The sequence below is a fragment of the Magallana gigas genome, chromosome 10, assembly GCF_963853765.1.
Source record: "Magallana gigas chromosome 10, xbMagGiga1.1, whole genome shotgun sequence".
NCBI classification, from domain to species: domain Eukaryota; kingdom Metazoa; phylum Mollusca; class Bivalvia; order Ostreida; family Ostreidae; genus Magallana; species Magallana gigas.
This window is the reverse complement of record NC_088862.1, coordinates 26,548,819-26,567,855: the sequence shown is the minus strand read 5'-3', so window position 1 is coordinate 26,567,855 and position 19,037 is coordinate 26,548,819. Positions and strand designations below refer to the sequence as shown.

The following is a 19,037-nucleotide window of genomic DNA, read 5'->3' as shown; positions in this document are numbered from 1 at the left end:
TATTCTTTGGCCTTTTCGTAAAATGAATACCTCATACTATGTAGAATTCGCGTTTTTCATTTTCATTATTTAAAATGACGATCATGTCTTGTTCAATTCATAGAGAAATTGAAATGAATTCACAGAAATAAAAATGACAAATATCAAAAATTGATATTTTTTTTATTTTAGAACTCACTCTATCTTGTAGTTCATAAACCATGAACAATGCTAGATGCATATCTAAAATAACGTATACACAGTGGCGTTGGAAGCAAATTGAAAGTGGGGTGGGGGCTAGACTAATTATCAGAAATCTTGACAAGCAAGCCAAAAAAAAAAACCCAATAAAAACTAAATCCAAAAATCATGAAATTCCTAATCCGTGTGTGTGTGTGTGTGGGGGGGGGGGATATACATACCTATGACTGCAATTTTCAATAGCACTCATAATATTTCTTTATTTTCATTTCAATTTCTTACCTTCTACCGAAAATGTGGGTGCGTTTGGGGGGGGGGGGAAACTTCCTGATACTTCAAATTTTTATATGTAAATTTAAGAAAGGCCTAGCCCCCCCCCCTAGTTCCGACGCCTATGTATGCATTTTTCAATTCATATTAAAAATAAATTATACTCTTTAATTTTTTTTTAAATTTGGAAATAAAATGCTAAACTATATGGTATAATTAGACAATAATTGTCTATTTTGGAAGGCTGGTGTTTTTTCGTGTTACCTGTCTATTATATACACTTCCAGATAGAAATTAATTTGATTATGATTTCGATTTTTGATTGATGTACGCAAATAATCATTGAGTATGGTGATTCATCAACCCCTTTCATTTTTTTGGTTTTAATACGTAACCATTTTAAACGATGCATATATTTACTTTAACATTTCAAAAACTTGTTATACAACAAAAGTTGTTGTCATATCGAGCATAATTAATTTGTTTAGTAAATTTTTTTTTCTGATTATCAATTGTAAACTTTTCAAATACTCATTAAAAATAGTGCATATATTTTTATTCCAGACACACAACTTGGTTTTTCAACTAGTCCATATATCAATCTTTGCCTAAAGCATTTGGAAATTTTCATTGCTTAAAAGAAAAATCCCAACATTGTCATTGACCCTGAATGCAATATTTTTATTTTTTACATTATTCCTCAAATATGTTTACATGTGATAGTAGCAGAGATTAACAGCGAACATTTTCTTAGTCTCAACAATTTTTTTTTCAAATTAAACTTTTCCCAATCAACTTAAAAATTAAAAAAAATGTGTTGGTGCTTGCTTGTTTTGTATCTTTCCTGGATTTTTTGTGGAAGTCGATGCAACGTTGTGAGACGGTCGCCATCTTGTTCTGAAAATGTGTGTGAATTCAAATGGACAATAGACTACAAGTTCACCATGATGTGGTACAATAAGACCTCCGAGGACCCAGAGTATCAGCCAATTGTCCAGGACTCTACAGGGTTTGTCAAAAGAAGGTCCACAACGAAGGATTGTAAGGAAACACACACGGTAGTCACACTATCAGGTTCATATTATTTCTACATGTACTTTAGAACCATTTTAACATGAGCTTGGACTTTGGGTAGTTGTGTTAAACGGCAATGTGACGTTCTCCTATTTGTTTCATTGTCAGCCACTCAGCCATGGCTCTTTGAAATCAACAAGATATATTTCTGGCTTTTTGAGCTAAGACTACACAATGGATGCATATTACGCTTTAAACCCGCGACATTTTAGACTTGTTTTGACGCAAGAAAAAAATATATTTACATCCTACTGAAAGTCCTAGGTGTTGTTAAAATGGCTCTAAATGATTTCGTGTTTTTCAATTACGTATTTAGATTTTTTTTTATAAACCCATACTTTTTTATGCTAATTTTATTAACATACATACATGCGTTCTGGTAAATCCAATATGTTTTTAACGTATCGATATCCTCATTTAAAAACTCAATTTCTTTTCTTTTCATATGCACATGCATCGTTGATGATTTTTGGAAATATTACTAATGGCATACTATTTTCATTTGTAAAAAGGAAACGATAAGGAATTCAAAATGTGAAATTCAAGCTTGATGTATTTCATTAAAAAAATGAACACATTGCGCTTTATAACGTACAAAAAAAATTGCGTCATAATTTTAGTAGAAAGCGTGGGGTTTTTTCCCCTGACACACCGGTTTCCCTCGTAATTTTGAACAAACGCTTGAAGGAAAAATATGTTCAACAATTACTGTAATGAACCAGAGCATACCTATGCATTATTAGATACAAATTGAAAACTGACACATTCACGAAATTACGTTCCCACGAATAAGCAAAACTCCACACCCTACGAAAATTGGCCCCCACGAATTCAAATGATCACACAATATTTGATATCCCTTAGAATTCAAAGAATTGGTCAGTACAGCCGATGGAGATTATAGAATGGTATACGCTATAAACGGGCAGATTCCAGGACCCGATATAGTCGTCACAGAAGGAGATATGGTAAGTATCACCAAAATAAAATTAAACCAATCACAGGACGCATTTGAATTATGTTTTTGACATTGATGCAAGAATAAAGTATTTTGTCATCTCAATGACACGTCAGCATGCAGCCATACATTCTTTCTTGCATAATTTTTTACCAATGCATATGGGTGTGCATGGTCATTTATTTGTCAAATAGTTATCCTGCAAATAATAACAAAAGTTGTTCAACATTTTTCCACCGTATAGGATCTTAGAAATGAGGTTATATTTTACCATTAGAGTTTGTGGGATGATCATTCCCTATGGTTAAGGATAACTACAGTCATTAAGATAAAAAATTAAATTTTATCGATTTAATTAATCTTATGTTAAACTAAATTGATTTTACACTTTTAGTGCAACATCTTGAAAGTTTCAATATTGCAGGTTTCTGTTCGTGTTCATAATCGGTTAAAAACGGAGGGTGTGGCATTTCATTGGCACGGTATCCTACAGAGAGGGACCCCATGGATGGACGGGGCCTCCATGATATCTCAGTGTCCCATCATGCCCGGGCAGGTGTTCGAATACAGGTACATGTATACTATGCTTGCTGTATAAATTGAAAATTGCATTTGGATTCATTGCTAATCTACCAGTTATAAAATGTGTAGTGCTTTGCTATATTGCCGATTTTTCAACCCCTGAGTGAGAAGTTTATCTTGCAATTTTAAACCACACGTTTGCATGTGTCAAGAAGTTATTAACCACCAGCCATATTCCTTTAGCTATATACATGGAAGTCAATCAACTTTTTTAAAATGTATAATTTAGTTAAAAACGTTGTTGAGAGTTGTTAAGGGCTTTTATAGACAACAAGAAAGACATGGGTTTTATAACTTTAAGTCGCTAGAAGTCCAAAATACTAGGATATTTTAATCACCTTTTCCTGAGATCATAAATGTTGGATTACATTGACTTTTCTACATATACCTTAATGCATAAATTACTTAATGGTTTTCCGTTTTTAAAAAATAAAACAATAATAAACATGAAAACGAAGGTAAGGATGATTATTTTTGTATTAATTTATTAAGGTTTATAGCGGAGCCTGTGGGTACACACTGGTACCACGCCCACACAGGTACCATGAGGAACGACGGACTCTCGGGGGCCTTCATAGTGCTCCCAAAACAGGTATATATAATATAAACTGTAATTATGTGAATGATTAATTTCTATTTTCCTACACAGTGATATTCAACATCATAAATAGCAACAACGATATTAACATACCGTAATTCTCAATCAGAGCTAAATCGTTCGAACATATCTTTTTGACCAAAAATGCAAAACTTGTATATAATAACTAATGATTACACAATGTAGTGCTACCCTGATTATACTATATCATAATAAAGTTTCAAGCTGGCAACCAACGCGAATTGATAAATTAATTGAATTTTTACAAAACTTACGATGATGATATTTGTTCAATGTCCCAATATTTTTCACCCTTTTTTGTTTTGCCTACAAACTATCACAAATACTAGTACCCTTTCCTCACAGCCATTTTCCCCTCAGCAGTACCACGGCGAGTTTTTCGCGGTTATACAAGACTGGACCAAGCGGTCAGCTGCAGAAACAGCAGAGGCGTACAGGGGCAAGCTGTTTGGGTAACACTCTGAAATCACAATGACAAAACAGTCTTAAATCACAATTAAAGACATACATTTAACAAAACTTCTAACTAAGACAGTGTTTATGATATCCAGCAAATGTCCATGCCTTGAGTCACAAACAGAGGCTAATACCACAATATCGTTCTTAACAATTTGAGAGTTAGATGTAAATCAAGCCATTCAAACGACAAGAAAAAAATTATGTGTTAGTTTCTATTGATCATTATTAATACATTTTATTGAGTGAACACTTAGAACTTTGGTTCAGTGTTTAGTTTGATTGTTTTCCAATCCTTTTTTAAATGTTTGTTATTTTGATATTTAGTTGGGTGAAATTAACTTGTACGCCTTCCTCAAAAGTTGTCTTTACGTTTAAGGCGTCCTGATCAGATACTAAAAATAAGGAAGTAGGGGGTGGTGTTAAGGGGGTTAATCATTTTTTTATTTTTCCATTGATTTGAATACTGAAGACCGACTGTATCGACCATTAAACGCTTTGTGAAAAGATGAACAATATCGTTTTGACACATTCATCTATTTGATTCTACACTTAATATTCTAAAACAATTTTTTATAGCAGTGTGTATGTTTAATTTTAAAAAAAAAAAAAAGGCTGGAAGACTACGCTGGAGCCTGCAAACCCGCGCAGTACATGTCAGATGGAGTCGCGAATATTTTCTACCTTAATGTTGGACTAGTAAACGGCAGAGGTAGGTTTTAGTATGAATACTTTGATACTGATTATTATAATTATAGGTATTTCATAGCATTTTAGAAATTAGAAACTCCGAATACTTGACAATAATTAATACATGTAGAATAAATGTATTATTAATAGAACAAAAATAGAACAAAATTCTGAAAATTATTTCTTATCTTGACTTTATGGAAAAGAAATATTTAAAAATATTTACACTTTCCAGTGTATTTGCCTATGATAACACTACGTATCGATTTTGTGCGTTAGTGCGTTTGTGATTTTGTGCGATACAGTCCAATATATTAATTCAAATGACGTTTATAACGGGCGCAAGCGGGGTTTGCTTATTTTTATTCCTATAATTATTTCATTGTAGAACTGCTGAAAATTGTATAAATATAAGTAATAATGTATCATTTTTTGAATATTATGAGGAGAATATTATTATAATAAAGCCCTTCGGATTTTAACGGATTTGACCACGCCCCGCCAAAAATTATCACCTCATAGTACTCAAAAAATGATTCCTTATTCCGTAAATAGATTTAATCAAATGGTGAAAAATCTTTAATCAAACGTTTAATTGAAATGCGATTCTATTTCAAGGTAGAAGATACACTGATGAAAACTCCATAAACAGTGAGAAAGTGTATATTCCCCTGGAGACGTTTACAGTACAACCAATGAAAACCTATCGGTTCAGATTCATCAACGCTGGATTTGCGCACCCGTTCCATATATCCTTTGAAAATGTATAAGAATAGCATAGGCGTATATACCGTATATCCGGTAATTTTTGCGATTATCTAATTTTCGCTTTTTCTGCGACCTCTTTCAAATCGCTAAATATTGGATTCACAGAAATTATATCCTGTATTATTCTCTATAAGTCACTTTTAAAGTTGCAAAAACAAAAAAAAATGACTGACGCAAATCAAAAACGCAACATGTTTTCCCCATTTTCGCAAATTTTGTGAAACGCGAAAAAACCCGGATATACAGTATTTCAAATTAATCATATAATTTTGCTGTTTCAAAATTAAGTGTACAGTATTTAAACTAGCCAATTTTGTTAGCTTTGAAGTAAGTATTGTCTTTTGTAGCACAATATATCTGTTGTCGCGTTGGACGGAAGTGACGTCGAGGACCAGAAATGTGACGCTGTTGTTATAAGTCCCGGCGAGAGTGTTGACATCAAACTAACAGCAAATCGTCCTCCAAACAACTATAATATTCTGTTTAAAACGATGCCAATGTATTCATTTCAAGTAAGATTACGTAGCTGATGAATTTAAACGTTAAATGGACGTTTGTTTAGGGTTTCAGTTGTCCAAAAGGCGTATTTAAAGAGGCATGGATACATTTTGTTTTTACTGAAAAAAAATATAATTAACAAAATTATATTTTTGAAAATAAAAAGTATCTCTACAATCAGTAGCATAAGTTATATCAAGGTAATTTTTATTATCATCAGTGGTTATATTTTTTATAATTCTGATTATAATTACGCTTATTGTAAAATTGATCACCATCTTTAGAATGAGTTTGTTAACCATAACTGTCAACAAGTGACATACATACAAAGAAAGTCATATTTAAGAATGTAACTTTTAAAAAAAAAAAGCTTAAACAACTTTTTCTTTCAAATTTTATTTTTCTTTGAAGGGAATATTTCAAAAGCCGCGATTGACACGTGCTGTTTTAAACTACGAAGGGGTCAACCAGCTAATAATCCCCCTTTCAGTACCTAGATTTTGTACTGTGACCAACCCGTGCCACGTTCTGAACTCATTGTATGGGTAAGTGAATAAAAATCAAATTAATTGACAGGGGAAAGAAGAGGAAGAGTGGTTTGAAATATTTGCATGTTTGGGGTCGAAAAAATTTGCACTAGTGATCATGCTTTTTTTGTAAACTTTTATTCGCAAACGAGAAAATTTCGCGCAGTTCGCGAGAGCCTCGCCGTCGTGAACTGGTCCTTGCCGTCTGCTTGTTATAACAACGCAGGTCTGTTTAAGGCTTACTCACGAAAATTAGTCATCGCGAAATAATGTCATCGCAAATATAAGTTTGTTTACAGGGTTCTTTTTTGTTGTTGTTGTTTTTTACTGTCTAAGAACGTTTGAAACTTTAAAACAAAAATAACTGTTGATATAATTTACACCTTTTTAAAAAAGATTATTTATTTTCAAACCATAAAACTGAATAAAAATACATGTATGTAAACTATCTGTGGTAAGTGGTTCATGTTTTGCAGTAGTGACTGTTAGGTCAGTCTTTGCAAGTTTGTTGAGCGCGTGCTCTCAATGTAGCATAAGTTTATGTACTAGTATATATTGATATAAAAAAATACTTTTTCCAGTATGTGTCTTTGTCTGTGAAATTATACGACTACGAATGAAATGCCTAAGCGAACGACGTCGTATAGTTAAAAAAAAATCACAAATGACACAAAGGACGCACTGTTGGGGCGCAGACGGGGTTCCATCATAACACGAATTTTCTGGCAATGTGCCAATGATAAAATTAGAACCATTTGAACAAGACTTGGACTCTCGGAAGAACGTATCCATTTCTTGCATCAAAAAAGTTAAAAAAAAAAAAGGATGCTAATTGTTTGACATTCCTACTTGTCTAAGTTCTCAAATACAATGTTCCTGTATATATTGCTATCAATTTTTCTTTCTTTATCCTCTCCCACATAACTTTAACTAATTGTGTATATATAGACACTAGCAAATGAAAAAAATTATTATAAAATATATAGATATATATTTCTATGATATACATGATAACATGTATACCAATAACATCTTTATATGCAATGGTGAATGGAAAATACCAAAAACAGAAAAAAGGAAAAAGGAAAGAAAAGGACGCTAGTTTTTAGTAAAATATGCAAATGATTGCATAGTCCTAGCTCAAAAGCCAGACAAATCACGTTGATTTTAAAGAGCCATGGCTGAGTGACCGGCAAAGAGATAGACACGCCTATGTCACATTTGCGTTTAACACCAACTACCCAAAGTCCAAGCTATTCTTAAAATGATTTATGTGAAGAAGAAAAAAAAAATAGAATTTTAGAATTATTGTTAATTTTGTAGACAGTTCTATCGCAGACAGAGACATTAGAAAATGTTAAATACTAGTATTACTATTTCATGAATTATGTACAAATGTATATGTATTCAATTGGTTTTTTAGCGTACACTTTATACTGAATTTCATATGACAGGTAAATGAATTGTTGTATTTTTCGGTTGTATTCTTTAGAGAACCTTTTGAAAGTAATGTACAAAATGTGCATATAAAGGATATTCGTTCATCTGCGGAGGTGCTTACTAGATTTCCGGTTCCTGTTAAAACCAGTAAAACTAAGCTTCAAGAAATTTTTCTTCATTTTCATAATCACAGTAAGTAAACACTGTTTTCGTTTGTACAGCTCAAAACACAAGTATTCCTTTGGGAGTAGTTACATTTTTGGTACGTTTTTTGCTCTGTATTATATACCATATTTGCATATAACATGTAGTTTACAAATGTATATGCAATTGATATAATTATTGTGTATTTTGTATGATACAAATAATAATGATGATAATAATAATAATTACCATTAAATATTTTCATTTGATTAACTTTTATAGATGGGCACCCGGCAATTAATGGAAAACGTTTTGTTTACCCAAGCTCTGCTTTGCAAGTAAGTTTTTCATCACCTTCATCAATATATAAATGTTATACACTTGAATGTTTCAATCGCCATTGAATCATCCTTGAAATAGGCACTAAAGTGAAAAAAACCTCCAGAATAAATTTTTAACGCCACAGTAGCTTGGGGGGATTAAGGTTAGAATTTGACCTACTGTATACAGGGTTACTAGTATTTTTGCCCAGTGTTATTTTAACCCTTCTTCATTTTCAAACGGTTTTGTCCTGTCTTGAAACCGCCAAGACAAAATTGTGTTTAAAGAGAAATAATTTAAGAAATTGAAATTCGTCCAGCCTTAAATTCCCCCGCTGACAACGAAGGCGAAAGAAGCGAAAATAAAACGGGGGCGAATATTTCCCTGTATACAGTACTACAATAATTCATATGTTCATGTACGAAAATATTATAAAGTTGTAGGTTTTTAATCCATCCACTAAATATATAGAACGACAAAAACATATATAATTCATATTATATATATATATTTTTTTACATTATTGACAAAATATTTTTACATGTTGGCCAGATAATAAACTTTATCGAATATGGCCCTTATTTATTTTTATATATATATATTTTAGTCCAATCCCAATAATCAAGGAACTACATCGTGTATGCAGCCATCTTGCCAAGCTGCAGGGAGCTGTACATGTACTCATATAGTTAAGCTCGGACTCAACAACCTCGTTCAGCTCGTCTTATTTTCATTTTCAAAGGGTATGTTTAGACATGCTGTGGAATCTTTCAATTTCGCGGGGGCCAATTTTTGTGGATTGCTTAGATTTTACAGGTTCGTTGGGAAGTAATTTCGTATATTCTTTTATGCATATAAAAGGAAATATGACTTTATAACCTTAATTTATTAAGTCGTGGATGACAGGTACCCACGAATTCCACAAAATTTGAGCCACCACGAAATCTTTTGATTCAACAGTAAATGATAACATTGTAGTTCCTGATGTTAATACTATGAAAAATAGTTTACCGATTTGTGATCTTAAATATATCTCTGTATTTTCTCTGCATAGCCATTGACTATGACATGTTCCACAAGCCAAATGACCATCAACAAAGGAAATAGTTGTTTATCATCATCTAATTTCATGTTAGAGGTGTAAAACATATACAAATGTATTGCGACATCTGAGAAGAAATGTGTTTTTTTTTATCTTTATTGCTTCGTCTTCTACATGAATAAAAAATGATAAACGTGTCGCTGTAATTTAACTTTTTACGGTTACCTCTTTCAGATGTATGCCAAAAGTTTCTTTGCATCTTCATTTGCATTTTTGACTGTGATAACCATCTATGTAGCATTTAGAGTATTCAGAAATTTGGTTCTTTTTTTTAAGTGACATGGTCACAAATTAAGTCAAATTTGATTTTTAAATTTTTTTTATTGTTAACAAGCATTTCAATGATCAATCAAAATTTGAATGTTAGTCGTAGAGTTATAAGCAAGATACAACGCTCACAATTCTTTGTTATGTAAACAAGGCTTGTGGCATGTTTTTGTTTACTTTGGTTTAACATGCTGTACAGAGTTCTTTTTTTAGGGTGATTAGTTTTGATCACAGATAAGCCGTTCCTTGCATTTGTCACATTCATTTTTAGTCTTAACCTGAGAAACTCAAAATGTAAACAATAAAAAAAAATGACCTGAGCTTTGTGTACATAACAAAGATTTATGAGCTCTTTATCCCACTAATAACTCAAATGTTGGTTGATATCTTATGATATTTCAGTGGAGAATTTAGTGGTTTGCGGTGGATGTTAATAAAATCTTTATACGCCGTTTTTTTTGGCTTTGATAAATAAATAAAATGTTTTATTGTTATCATATAGGTCTTAAAGAAACATGTCCAGTTCATTTACATGGTCACCAATTCCAAGTGGTCAAAATAGGATACCCCAAATATGATGCAGTAATTGGAATCGCTATCGCGCCAAACCAGGATATACAATGCTTAGACGACCACTGTACTAAAGCAACGTGGACGGTTCCATCATGGCACAACGGTGTACCTGATCTAAATTTGGAAAATCCCCCGATAAAGGACACAGTTACTATTCCATGGGGAGGCTATGTTATAGTTAGATTTTACGCTAATAATCCAGGTACATAATTACTTGTTTATTTTTTAGCGCGATACTACAAAGCCAAAATACGTACTTATTTGTATTTTCTTAATCGGTATCAAAACATTAAAAGAAAAAATAAATATCTGTTAAAAAAAACCAACCTGTAATTAGCTGTGAACTGTTTCGAAAGAAGCTAGATGGTTGTTATCATCTTAGACTAAATGATTATTTATCTCCTCAAAAACAAAGAGCTCTAATAGTATACAATGATTTAGAAAGTATTTATTTATATTAATATTCTTTTTAGCCCAGCTATTTAATATTTTCAAAATTGAATAATGATTTATGGCCAAAAAAATCCCTAGTTACCAATTTAAGGTAGATCAGGGCTGTGTTGTTCAAAAGAACTTACGTTAGAGTCGTAAATCTTTTTAGTTTTTATAGAATGATCTGTAACGTAGAAAATAAATGAAAACAATTTGTATCAAATATTTACAATTTTGAGAATATGTTTTACTAGTACTAAAACAACTGGTTGTTTATCATTAAGAAGCTTTTATAAATTTGGTTGGAAGTCGGTTGGAAGTTCTTTAGTAAAACGCAGTCCTGATTTATAATATTTTATTTAGCCATCAAACTACCTTAAACTGTTAAAAATCAGACAAGCAGGCAATCTGAGTGTACCAGTGTTTCATTCACCGAACAACTGGGTAAAACGTTTGCAGGGAGCTACTACTTTAACAATATTTCGTTCAATGTTTTGAAATCAGCATCTTTTGCTTAGATTTATTCATTGCTTAGATATACATTCTGACGCTTACGTTTATTCATCACATATACATAATAATTATAACTATATACGATACACATTAAGCAATCAATTACTGTGGAATCATTAATTTTCGTGGGGGCCAATTTTCGTGGACTACTAAAAATTTTCAGGTTCGTGGGACGTAATTTCATGTATTCTCTTATACCTACAGAGGAAATATGACATTATTACTCTAATTTATCAATTTGTGGAGGACGTTATTTCGTGGATGAGAGGTACCCGAATTCCACGAAAATTGAGCCACCATGAAATTTAATAATTCCAGAGTATAACAGCAATTCTTATATAAGATGTTTTGTAACGTTTAAACATTATATCTATGGTTTCATCAATATTTGTTGTTGATTAAATGTCGCTATAAAGTTCATTCTCGAAATTCAGTGTTCAGTTTGTACTAATAATTTCATAGCATCTTTGTCCACGAACTTACATATCCTTGAAACTTTTGATTTTCGTTGTATGCACGAAATTAAATACATACGAATATTAATGAAACGGCTGTAATCACAACAAATTGCAAAATATCATATAAAGAGATGTTCTTAATAGTGAAGAGTTTTGTGTTTAAAGTGTTAAAACAAGTAGGGACGTTAGAAATGTTAATCGACAGTTAAAAGGGACATGGTCACATTTTGGTCGAAATTTGTTCTTTAGATTTTAATCTTTATAATGCTTTAGGTGGGCATTTTAAATAAGCAACCAAATTTGAGTGTCATTTGTTGAGTTATAAGCATGTTACAGAGCTTACAATTCTAACAAAGCTTTTGTTTACATTTTGAATGTTCAAAAACTTAAATGAATGTGTTAATCGTTAGGAACTGTTTAATTATACTTAAAATGAATAAGAAGATAGACAAATCAGCTTGAAAAAGAGTTTTTACTGGTATATTGAACCTATGTAAACGACAACAGGCCACGAGTCTTGTTTACATGACGAATTCTGAGCCCTGTATCTTGCGTAAAACTCACTGACTGGCACCCAAATTTCATTCGATCATTAGAAATGCATTCTTTAAGCATTGAAAATAATAAAAAATAAAAAATAAAATTTGACAAAAATCGTGACCATGCCCCTTTAAAAAACTAAATTAACGGTTGATTGGAGCAGACCATTAGAGTTGATTTCTGATTCATAGTTTAGTGGTTTATGTTCATAAGAGGTATATATATATATATATATATATATATATATATATATATATATATATATATATATATATATAATGAAATGATTATTGTATCCTCGAAACTATTATTTTTTTTTCATTAAGAAGGGGCCTTGTTGCACAGGTCTCTTTGTTCCTGCTTGATTGTGCATATCGTTTTACTCAATATTACTACTCTGGTTTCATAAATATTCGTTTACTAAAAACTTTCAAGGAATTTGTTGATGTCAATCCATGAAATAAAATTCGATTAATGTTGAAATGCAATTTCTAGTACCATGTTGTATTAATGAAATCATTCGCCACGAATTTCTATATCACTAGAACTGAAAATTTTTACAAAATGTGCAAATTGATGCCCACGACTATTAATGAAACTACAGATATCGATTAGAACCATTTTAACAAGACCTTGGACTTTTAGTAGGATGTAGCTATCTATTTCTTGCATCAAAACAAGTTATAAATTAAGCAGCTTCCATCGGAATATGCACCGATGGCGTAGTCTTAGCTCAAAAACGAGACAAATCTTGTTGATTTCAGAGAGCCGTGGCTGAGTGGCTGATATTGAAATAGGTAGGCCTACGTCACATTGCTGTTTAACACAACTCCCCAAAGTCCAAGCTCTTCTTAAAAAGGTTCTATTATGTTAACATATTACTTGGAAGATTTCATGATGCCAACGACTTTTAGTAAAACTACAGCATTATTATAATTATTAAATATGTCTACCTATTATTTGGAAGATGTATGTTTAGGTACAATTTCAAATATAGTGTTGTACTTTCAGAATCATTGGCCACAAATATTATGATATGAGTATTGTATCCTCGAAACTGTGATTTTCACAAAATTTATGTCCAGGATATTAATGAAACCGCACTATAATTATTATTATATGTCTACCTGTTTCTTTGAAGGTTTCTGGTTATTGCACAGCCACCTTGGGCACCACCAGTCTCAGGGTATGGCTCTTGTTCTTCAAGAAGGCGACACCGGGGACATGGTTCGTACGCCTCCTAATTTCCCAACATGCGGTAGCTTTCAGACTTCAAAGGAACAAATTGAAAAAGCAATTAGTGTCTATAAGAAAATATTGATAGCAAGGGAAGCAGGAAGTTCTTTTGGTAAATATACATGTTTTAGACAACTCTCTTTAGAGCTGCTAAATCATTTTATTGACATTTTGGCGTAAATTTAGTTACAAAATGCGAAAAGGCAAACAAGAATTGTATTCTTGGGGCATCATGTCTGCTATGTTACGAAGAAAATAATACACAAATTTTACATTGTAATGAATCAGTAATAGGTCGGTGTAATATGCACAAGAAATAAAATTAATATACATAAGCAAACTAGCCTCTACTACGCATATTACCGGAGCAAACGGAAACTAATGAAATCAAAACACAAACATTTAATACTGAATGATAGCTTATACCAGAATGCTTAAAAAATAATGTCTCTTTTCAGGATCACAGGAAAAAGTATCAGGAAACCCTATATTTCATTCTTATACGGATGCAAAACAATTGGCCGGCACTGTGGGAAATCAGGATGAGAAAGGTTCGATTTTTGGGGGTATACATTCACAATTATTTCTCTTTGACGTAAGATGAGCAGAAGTCTAATTAGACTGTGCAAGCAGTATATTATACGTGTAATTTTTAATGCCACTGATATCTGAGTACATTCAATTATTGACTTAAGAGTGTTTACTGCAATGTTGTACCAAAAGTTGCTGTTGCTATTTGTTGCCAATTACCATTGCAATACGAAACCATCATATTAATTGCCTGGTCAGGACTAACAGTGCAAAACATGCATATACTTTGATACTGTATTTGACATGCAAAGTAGCATTCATTCCATTGACATTAAACAAAAAAAAAACGTATGGAAGTAAACTATAGCAAGTTGACACCCATTAATCATCGTACAGTCGGCATGAATCGCATCTTGTACGCAGTTTGGGGCATTGCTAGTAAAAAAAACTTGTCCTGGTGCAAAGTCGAGACGTTAAACACAACTGTTATTGCAGCAGTGATACCAACATTTCTGATTTGAATTATGATTTTGTTGTCACCAAATGAAACATACAGAATACGTACATTTTGTTTAATTTTTTTTTATTCGAATTCAAAGAAAATAACAAAAGAAAAGCGACACCGACCATGGGTTTCCGACGATGTTTCAAAAGTAGCCGTGATTAATTATTGATAGCGTGTACAACCATTCTATATTTTGAATGCTACTGATACCAGAACACTGTTATTGACATAAAAGTGCTGCTACATTTTCGTACAAAGATTTGTTGCAATTTGTTGCAAATTGCCTTGGCAGTCGGAAACCATTATTTTATTAAGACTGCATGGTCAGCACTACTAGCGCAAAATACTGTATACGGGAACATTTTCGCATCTTGTATTTTTGCCCCTCTACACTCACAAACAGTTTCGCACCATTTTAAATTCACCCATACACAGTTGTGTTTTAAGAGAAATAACATGTGACATTGAAATTTGCCCAGCTTTAGTATCGCCCGCTCATAACGAGAGCGAATCGGACGAAACTAAAACGGGGACGAATAAATATCTGTATACAGAAGATGCTTGTATTGGAATACAGTATTTGACAGGAAAATTAACATTTATAATATGGAAATTTGAGAAAACGACATTCAGTTAAGGGTGTTATTTACTGAGGGTTTGAGTTCTCAAATTCCGATTGTTAAAAAGTTCAATGCAATGAGTAAAATTTGTTCTAAACACAAAAAGTATTTATGAAATGAATTATTATTGACAAAACATTCCATAGTTTTACTTTATTATGGAATTATGCTCAAACAAAATTTGACTTTTAGCTAAACAGAGGAAATTCGGACTAAATTTTGCAGATTTTGTTTTCTGCTAAAAGTTTTTTGGCAGTAGTCTAATATTAAAATTTAGGATTTTATATTTAAGTCTACGTAATTTTGCATATTTTCCGTTGGTTTTACCTCATTTATTCATTAAAATAATCTTATGGCACGAATAATAATAATATTGAAAAATGCTTAAAAACGATAAAAGACATAATATCTCAAAATTTTGATCAATGACCTCATATAAATTTTATGCCAACAGAATAAGGTCAGTATAAGTAGTTCAATATCATAAATGTTTTTGTATTATCATCTTTCAATTTTTTGTAAAATTAAATCAAAAATGGGTAGGGATTTGAAAACTGATAGAGGAAATTCGGATTGAATTATTTTTAAAAATTGATGCTGAAATCTTAATGTTGTGTACTTATTTAGTGCCACTACCATTCGTAAACTGTATCTTATTTTTTAAAGTATTTAATTATTTGTAATATTTTTATAATTAAGAAAATCTCAATCGTAGTGTAAAATTTTATGGGATTTTTCTTGAATTTTCAATAAATATTCAATGGCCATTAACTCAAAAAGTAGGTCATTGACCTACTTTTCTGAAAGTGAAAAATAACAATACAAGCAAAGGTCTATAACACACAATATATGGTTTTTCATTATCATCAGTGAATTTTTTTTTCATTCTGAGTAAACGTCATCCTTAAGCATGCTCAAAGTTGTCAATATAATGGTCATGCTCTGTGAGTGGAGTGATAGCTTCATACAATCGACATGAATCGCACATGGTACATAGAATTTTAGTCACTTTAGTACACGACTTGTACTGATTTAAAAGCAAAACTTTAAAAGTGACATGTTAAAAACACCGTTAGGATTTTGTAGCAGTCATTACAGATATATCCGATCTAATGTTTCGATTTGGTTGTCAACACATGAAACACACTGAATGCATACATTTTTTTGAAGCATCAAGTAGTTCTATGTGTATATTGTTCATTAGTTGAACAACAGAATGAAATTAAAACATTGTATATAGTTTGATCTCATTTTTTATAGAAAGACCGGATTTAGATGACTTTGTGAGCCAAACAATAAACAAAAAGAGTACAACCGACCTTATTGCTGCTATATATCCCGATAAGAGTAAAACCAGCGAAAACTACCTTACTTCAGATGCTTACGACCATCCAGATGCAACTATATCTCCTCCTCTTGAGAGGAATGATCCGTTCAGTCTTGGTGACCGTTAAAGGATCTCAGAGGTCGAAGCTGCTATCTGTCATTGTTATATTTGTTAATCCATTATAGTTTAGGGAAGTGTCCTCTTATGAACAATTACTATATAACATATGTACCAAGCTACATTTATATTTATAATTTACAATTAAATAAAAATATGAACGGACTCATGAGGAACTTTGTGTTTGATCAATATTTGGATGAATATACCAATACACAAACACCACTTATTCAAATCACAGTTATTGCTTCTAAGTTAAGGAGAAAAACTGAAAATTATTCCTTTTGTGAGATAAAGAACTGGTCAAGAGACGTTGGGCTGAGGTTAGCTCTTACTCTTACAGAATAGACAGTTTTTGATATATATACCACGATATCAATCACTTCTTTCTCTTACGGAATGGACATCTTATTTTGTATTCTTAATAACGGACAGCATTTCTAACTTTAATGTTAGAGAATGGACACCGAAATGAAACTTATTAGATCGTTTTGAATTAAAATGGGGTTTGTTATATAAAAACCGAAAGAAAGCACAATGTATAACGTAACAAAAAAGTTGTAAATGCTTTAAACAACCCGAACCATTAATATCAAATAAATATTATTTATTTAAATTTATTTTGCTTTGTTTTTGGGTCTAGGAATATTTTGTTCAGGGTGATAAAAGAAACAAGAAAAAGAAAAAAAAAGAAAAAAAAGGGGAAGAATTTCTGTCATTCATGTAACTGAATGTTAACTAGAAGTAAAGAATTGAAACTAAATGGCAGAGTTGTGTCATTCAGTAAAATTAAATTAATTTTTTAGTTATAGTTCAGTTGATTGAATAGCAGAGTTTACCCTGTAACTTGAAAGTTTCTTAGGCGCATTGCAATTCGCAATTTAAATACATACAATACAGTTGTAACCATGCTCAAATAAAAACAGACTGATACAGCAATGCTGATAAGATTTATCTTTTGACAGCATCATCGACTATAGGGGATGAATGGTTTGACCATTTTTTAACTATATAATCCTCTTCGAGACAAAAAAGCTCTGAAATAACGATAAAAACAATTCATATTCATTCTAAAGCTGAAATATTCAGATTTTTTCTTCACTAATAAAAGTTAATGGTCAAGATATTATATCAAAAATTCTCAGGTTGATCTGATGATTTATTTATTCAATCATATAACCTCAATAAACGCATTCAATACAAATATAAGCATGGACAAATAACAGTTTAACTGGATGATGTAGAAGAATTTGCCTCGTTGATAAGATGTATCTGCCTATAACATGTACTAGTATTTACCCTGTTTAACACCTTTTTTTGAACAAGTCCATAACCGGTCACTGCTCTTTCATCATTCATTGGTAAATGCAACAAGAACCCGCATGACATAACATAGTTGTGTGATTATTTTTTATTATGGAACACAATTCCTCTGACTTCAGACGTATCAAATTTGTATGACACGTTTCAAATCATTTTATTCGTTGATTTGTCTTAAAGTTTAAAATTGATACACGCAGCTGAAAATCAAATTCCAAGAAATAGATTCATTAATTATCTAATTAATATTCGATAATAATTACACCAACAGTGTAAACCTTCGAACTCACTTAAATACCTATAGATTTGATGGGTAAAAGTTTACCTGTTGAATTCAAATTATATTTATCAGTATAATTTTGTTTAAACTTGGTATATTATTACGTGAATATGGAATAGAGATATTATCTTTGTTTGCTGACTTCTTGATATGTCGTTGTAAGGAAATTCCTTTCGTTATTAATCTTTTTGACACTAAGTCTTTGAATTTACATTCACCATCGAATGCACAATAATGTATTATAAAATAAACAACAGACAGGAGCATATTCCAAGATATCAGAGTGATGAATGATGTTGTATGTATCATTCTTTAATTTTTGCCACAAATTTCTGACTGGATTTTCCAAATCATTTTATTATTGATTTATCAACGGGAGTTTCGTCAATGATTTCTCACGTCTTTTTTATTCGGAAATAACGAAACTCATCACATGTATGTGCATATCATTTTTACTGCTTATATATCAAGGTTAAGTGGTATATCAATGACCCCCCCCCCCCTCCAAAATATAAAATTATCAACATTTTGTTGTTTTTGTTTTTGACTTAAACTGGTAGATTAAGACAAATACGTAGCAAAATGTTATTTTATCCGAAAATCCTACACATGGTTTGATGAATGTGTAACGAAATTGTTTATTGAAATAAAAAAAGAAGTGTCACATGGAAGATATCTTGCTCACTGTA

General features: G+C 31.7%; 1 protein-coding gene across 1 annotated transcript; it reads left to right on the top strand.

Moving 5' to 3' along the window:
- The first annotated feature begins 1,274 nt into the window (after positions 1 to 1,274).
- On the top strand, positions 1,275 to 16,940 carry LOC105333216 (uncharacterized). The gene is made up of 16 exons (XM_066073760.1): positions 1,275 to 1,524; positions 2,389 to 2,492; positions 2,907 to 3,052; positions 3,557 to 3,656; positions 4,029 to 4,135; positions 4,754 to 4,855; positions 5,452 to 5,593; positions 5,945 to 6,109; positions 6,507 to 6,640; positions 8,115 to 8,254; positions 8,489 to 8,544; positions 9,135 to 9,270; positions 10,399 to 10,671; positions 13,554 to 13,760; positions 14,107 to 14,199; positions 16,565 to 16,940. Exons 1-16 carry the CDS (start codon positions 1,395 to 1,397, stop codon positions 16,756 to 16,758), a joined length of 2,229 nt encoding a protein of 742 aa, XP_065929832.1. The 5' UTR covers positions 1,275 to 1,394; the 3' UTR covers positions 16,759 to 16,940.
- The last annotated feature ends 2,097 nt before the right edge of the window (positions 16,941 to 19,037 follow it).